Genomic DNA, 6,206 nt, shown 5'->3' with positions numbered 1-6,206 from the left:
TCTCTCTCTAACAAAGACACTCACAGAGTCTCTCTCTCGAACACACACACTCACTCACAGAGTCTCTCTCTCTCTCTCTCTCTCTAACTCACACAGACTCACAGAGTGTCTCTCTCTCTCTCTCTCTCTGTAACACACACAGATTCACAGAGTCTCTCTCTCTCTAACACACACACACTCAAAGAGTCTCTTCTCTCTCTCTCTCTCTCTCTCTCTCTCTATAACACACACACACTCAAAGAGTCTCTTCTCTCTCTCTCTCTCTGTAACACACACAGACTCACAGAGTCTCTCTCTCTAACACACACACACTCACAGAGTCTCTTTCTCTCTCTCTCTAACACACACACACTCACAGAGTCGGGCCAAAGTGCGATTATCAAACTGCTGTTAGATGCTGGAAATGTCTGCAATTTGCGGTTTTCCCTTCCATTTTACACTCATGCACGAACACTCTCACTCTTCTCTCTCTCCCTCTCTCTCTCTCTCTCTCTCTCTCTCTCACACACACACACATGCATTACACACACACTTACTCACTCAGTCACACACTCACACACAGATGGTCCCAGTAACCACAAATGCTGCAGCAGCGCGGCCCCCTGCGGTGGCGGCCGGAGCAGACGGCAGTAAAGCGGGATGTTTCATGGCTCAGAAATTTGCTGGGTAGATGGAAAGGCTCTTGGCCCGAAGTCTCACGCGGACGGACAGACAGACAGACAGACAGAGAGAGAGAGAGAGAGAGAGAGAGGCAGAAGAGTTCCACATATGGAGCCAAATTTCCAAATAAAAAGTGGACGTGACAGAATAGCAGATCAGTGGGAGACGAGAGATTAAAAACCACCGTTGAAATCAACCTGAACAAAAGAGTCAAAGTGAAACTGTGTGTGTGTGTGTGTGTTTTATGCCCTGTGTGTTCAGTATACAATAATTGTGTTTGTTATGGTATTGGATTATTGGATTATTATTGGAATATAGCACTTCTCTCTGTCTGTTATTCACTGTATAAGACACAAGACTTGTCAGTAATATCTATCTATGGTTGACTTCTTATAGGCAAGCTTTTAAATTTCATTTATTAAATATTTTATCTATTTCATTTTAGCACTTCCTGTTAAATTGGTATTGTGTTTCATGCATTGAACTGGTATAGGAATCTATTGTATATTGTTTTTTTCTTGTTGTATTACTAGACATATATTGCAGAAAAAGGGTAAGAATTGTCCTGGAGGAAAATCAAATGCAGTGATAATAAAAGAAATGACAGCGTGTCATTTCCCATGTAGTTATACCCCCAAATACCCCCAAAATGTTTTCTATGCCGTGGCTGCAACATGAAGTAATCTGTAGCATAAATACCAGAACCCCCCGTTTCTATGGTTGCTATTACTTCTATTATAGTTAATTCCAGTACTGTTATTTTAAGGTTTTAAATATTTAGTAGTTATTGTTAATATTCATTTGTAGTAACTTTGGCACTGAAGTGGAGTAAAATTCCACAATTCATTGTGCATTTTATAAATTGACAATAAAGCTACTGAATTGAACAATGATTATGTGATATAAAGATGAGGAAACTCTCGGCCTGCTCTGAGTCCCTCAATGTCGACCCCCTTCCACCGAGAGCCACCATCGCTGTCCCGGTGTGGAGTGTATCGGAGGTGAACGGGTTTAAGAGGGTCACAGATAAAAGACGGAGAGCCGCCAGCGCTGGACCTTTCCCCCGCGGCCTGCGCCTGGAATTCCCATTACACGCGGATGTAAAAGCTCCTGTGTGCCGGTGGTGGGCGGGCGGGCGGGCGAGCGAGCGAACCGGGCCGCGGGTCAGCAGCATGTGGCCGCGCCGCGCCGGGCTCCTCCTCCGCCGGGTCGCGTTACAGCCCGTAAACTCGGCCCACCGCAGCTCTTAAAAGGGAGGAGGGCCGGGCCGCCAGGAAAGCAGGGCTGGAGGTGAGAGAGGCTCAGCTGGACGCTCTGAGTGTGTGTGTGCGTGTGTGTGTGTGTGAGAGAGAGAGAGAGAGAGAGAGAGAGGGGCAGTGGGAGTGAGTGTGTGTCCTCACACTCGTAACCGAGGAGAGGAGGGAAGAAGAGCGCGGAGAGAACGCGGTCCTTCCACAGGTGGATGAGTGAAGCGGATATTCCCTCGTCCGCCTCCACCCAGCGGACTTTCTGAGTGTGTGTGTGTGTGTGTGAGTGTGTGTGAGTGTGTGTGTGTGTGTGTGTGCGTGCACAGAAGAATAACCCACCATGGACCAGCCGGCCAGCAGCTGCATGCGGAGCTCCCACCCGGCCAGCCCCATCTGGGGCTGCGTGAGGACCCCGCACTCGGGGGTCCCGGCCGGGGGCCTGCAGCCGTACCAGCAGACGCCCTTCTCCCTGCACCAGAAGGCCGACTTCCTGCCGTACACGGACTTCCCGGCGCCCTGCCTGGTGCCCGCGCCCCACACCTACCCAGAAGGCCCGGGCGGGTACCAGCGGCCCGACTGGCAGTACTGCCCGTGTGAGCCGCGCGGCCGGGGACAGGAGCCGTGCCAGGCGGCCGCCGTGGGGACGGGCGTGTCGGGCGGCGACGGGGCGGAGCGGCCGCCCCCGGAGCTGGACGGGGAGTACTCTCCGCAGGGCCTGACCGCGGCCGAGACCGAGAAGAAGACGGGCAAGAGGAAGAGAGACATGGCAGGTCAGTGCCAGCGTAGATTACCCAGAGGTCCCAGTTCCGTTAATAAAATGTCCCGTGGTGGTTCATGGAGGACAGCTGGGGGACACCCACGGGCCCCGGGGCGGCGGAAACGATTAAACCTGCAAAACGCACTCACCATTTCACGCTATTCCGAGCGCAGGAAGAGCGCGGCCTCGCCGCTCGCGCCACATCTGGAGGACGCATTAATGTCCCCCGCCGCCGCCGCGTGGAAACCGAGCTGGGACAGGCGGGGGATTCTGGGGAAGATAAATCTGCTTCCCCCAACAGAGCCAAATATGCAGAGAATATCGGTGAAGAAAGAACCGAAAAGAACCACGACACACACACACACACACAGATCCCGCGTTGCACGCTTCGCGTGGGATTGTGCGTGGCCTTGATTTCCGCACCATTAGGCGGTAGCTCGGCGCTGGGTGACGTGGGGACCGCTGACAAGATAATGAGGCCCAGAATGAATTCACCGTCACGGCGTCTACCGGCCTTCGCGGTTACTGTCAGGAGCATCACGAATAACCGCTCCCAAAACCGGTAATCATTACGAACACATGCGCTCAATCGCCACGTTCTGGCGTGGAAATGAGGTTTATTCCTCACAGTACGCTTAATACTGGTTTTACTAATCTTTTTTTTACGGTGAAAATACGTGCAAAATAGCAGCAGATCCGACGGCCAACGCCCAACTACACGAGAAGCGACGTGATTTTTCCATTTTTCTGTTTTCTGTGTTTCTCGCTTCTGATTTACGTTCAGAAACGGCTGCGATGCGACAAACGAGTTTAACGTCCACAGCAAAGCGCCAAATGTTGTCTGGCCGCAGACGCCCCGCTGGGCACAGAAATTACTCCAACTTTACAACCTTATGCCGGAGCTGTTTACAAGGGGGCAAACACACACACACACACACTCACACTCAGCCAGGTGTTGCACTCCCAACCTGCCACCAGCTCCGGGCCTGCGGGCGTCTCACACTCAGTGGGGCTTTAATGAGGCTGATCGGCCCTATTTCTGTGCTGAGGAGATCTTCTCACTCTCACACACACACACACACACACACACTCCACAGCTGGACCCAACCACATCTTTGTTCTTTTGTTGGGGGATTTAACAATGTTCCGCCACATTCCTGCTTAACTGGCGAGCTGTGGGGCTGCTGGGATGCCTCCGCTCCGCTCCGGTCTGTGCTGGTGTGTGGCCCGCAGGGGTCAACCAGATCCTGCCGCAGCCGCAGCCGACGCGTGAAAAGCTGAGAAGCGGACACACGCGGAAAAGTGCGAGGAGGCTTCCGGGGATGTGACCCCCCCCAGCGGACCCTGCTCGCTTCCAGGAGAGAATTCTCACGTTTTTCTGCCCTCTGTCCGCCTCCTCCAGACGTCCAGGAAACCAGCTGCAAGGCGAGGAAAGAGCGGACGGCCTTCACCAAGGAGCAGCTGAGGGAGCTGGAGGCCGAGTTCACCCACCACAACTACCTGACCCGCCTGCGGCGCTACGAGATCGCCGTCAACCTCGACCTGACAGAGAGACAGGTGAGAAGAGTTGTATTTACATGCACAGATTTATAATCAGTAGTGACAGGGACAGTCCCCCCCTGGAGGCACTCAGGGTTAAGTGTCCTGCTCAGGGACACGATGGTAGTAAGGGATGGTAGTAGCCTAGTGGGTAACACACTCGCCTATGAACCAGAAGACCCGGGTTCGAATCCCACTTACTACCATCGTGTCCCTGAGCAAGACACTTAACCCTGAGTTGCTCCAGGGAGACTGTCCCTGTAACTACTGATTGTAAGTCGCTCTGGATAAGAGAGTCTGATAAATGCTGTAAATGTAAATGTAGTAAGTGGGGTTTGAACCTGGGACTTCTGGTTCACAGGCGGGTGTGTTACCCGCTAGGCTATTACCACCCTATGGCAATTTAAAGAATATTACTCTCTAATACCTTCAGAATTATTGCATGTATACATTTTGCTATTGATTTTATAGTGCATTAGTGCATACGTGCATTCGTTTTTTCCAGGTTGGCTTTCGCCAACCCAAAGGTGCTGCGAACCGCGGGTTGCATGTTCCCATGTGCATTCAAACGTTTTCATCTGGTTGTGGCTGATCTCCACTCTCTGTGTGTCTACAATAAAGACACATCCGGGTGCAGTTGCATCCCATGTTTCCACCTGAAAGCTGCTTCACTGCACGCTTTTATGTAGTGCGAGATGAACTTCAGCTCCACAGAATTCCCTGGATTCATGTTTGCGTGTTAAATATTCGTTAAATAACGGCAGCGATTAACGTGCTAATTGACAGCCGACAAACGAGCCGTTTTTCTGTGAAATAATAAGCAGCATTTCCCTGCGAGGCTCTCAGCTTCATCCTAAATCCATTTCCCAGACCCCACTCCCGGCCAGCTCCTGGCCCTTCCCATCTCCTCCCCCAAATCCCCCGACTGCTCTGTCTGCCGGTTTTCCGATGCATCCTACATGTCTTGGCCGCCTGCCTCTCCGAGCTCCGGCGTGAGCGACAGGACCGGCAGCACCGGGCGGAGGAGTAAAAATAGTGTGGGAATGGACGGAGCAGTCCCACGTTGTCATGGGGAATGCAGAGAGAGGGACACGGGGGTCACATGCTTGTCCTCCCTGGCGGTTCGCTCCGGACACAGAAGTCTGGAGCCGCGTTGGTGTGAAATGAAGTAACCTAAAGCTTCCCGTTGGGTCTTCAGGTGAAGGTGTGGTTCCAGAACCGGAGGATGAAGTGGAAGCGGGTCAAAGGCGGACAGCCCTCGTCCCCACACGACCCGGAAGCAGACGAGGTGGACTCTGCCGCCTCGCCCAGCTCCGAATAACGGGCCGCGCCCACTCGCCTGGCTTGGGGTGGACGCTAGACTGACGTGGGAATCCCTCCATCATTTACAGACTGGAGCCTCGGAAATCAAGACCCGACTGGACAAAAAAAAAAAGACTCAGGATATGTCAACATTCCCCGAGCAGCGGTGCCTTGAGTTCGCTTTTCACCCCGCCATCATGTACATTTTGAGTGACTTTGATCTTGTTTGCTTTTATATGTGTATTTTTTTACATTTCTCAAAATACAGATGTTGCATATTAAAAAAAATCGACAAAAATAAATGCACGGTTTTAAAATGTGCCTTTTCCAAAACTACAACGTTCTAATTTCCTGTTTCCATACCCTTACATAGTCCCACGATACACAGCCAAATTGAACTTAATTTAGTTAAATTATGCACTCATTACCAGTGCCAATATCTCACGGTGCAGCAGCAGTTTTATCATTAACATTCATTTATTGGCACAATAACGAGTAAAACGACACGTGTGAGAGTGCAGGTACTTTAAGATGTTCAGCGATCAGTCAGCGCTGAACACACACACACACACACACACACACACACACACAGAATCTGCATGTGCGATGAAGAAGTAAACTGGACGCCCCCCACGACTCTACCTGTCCAGTGAATGGATGGAAGTGAGAAGTTGGCTCTGGAGAGGGTCTTGGCCCACAGA

General features: G+C 51.7%; 1 protein-coding gene across 1 annotated transcript; it reads left to right on the top strand.

The window, feature by feature from the left end:
* The first annotated feature begins 1,819 nt into the window (after positions 1-1,819).
* meox1 (mesenchyme homeobox 1) lies at positions 1,820-5,831 on the top strand. The gene is made up of 3 exons (XM_028988663.1): positions 1,820-2,677; positions 4,067-4,221; positions 5,402-5,831. Exons 1-3 carry the CDS (start codon positions 2,248-2,250, stop codon positions 5,522-5,524), a joined length of 708 nt encoding a protein of 235 aa, XP_028844496.1. The 5' UTR covers positions 1,820-2,247; the 3' UTR covers positions 5,525-5,831.
* The last annotated feature ends 375 nt before the right edge of the window (positions 5,832-6,206 follow it).

The sequence above is a fragment of the Denticeps clupeoides genome, chromosome 8 (genome assembly GCF_900700375.1).
Source record: "Denticeps clupeoides chromosome 8, fDenClu1.1, whole genome shotgun sequence".
In the NCBI taxonomy this organism is placed as follows: Eukaryota; Metazoa; Chordata; class Actinopteri; order Clupeiformes; family Denticipitidae; genus Denticeps; species Denticeps clupeoides.
The sequence above is the reverse complement of the archived record's forward strand: the minus strand, read 5'-3'. Positions and strand labels throughout refer to the sequence as shown.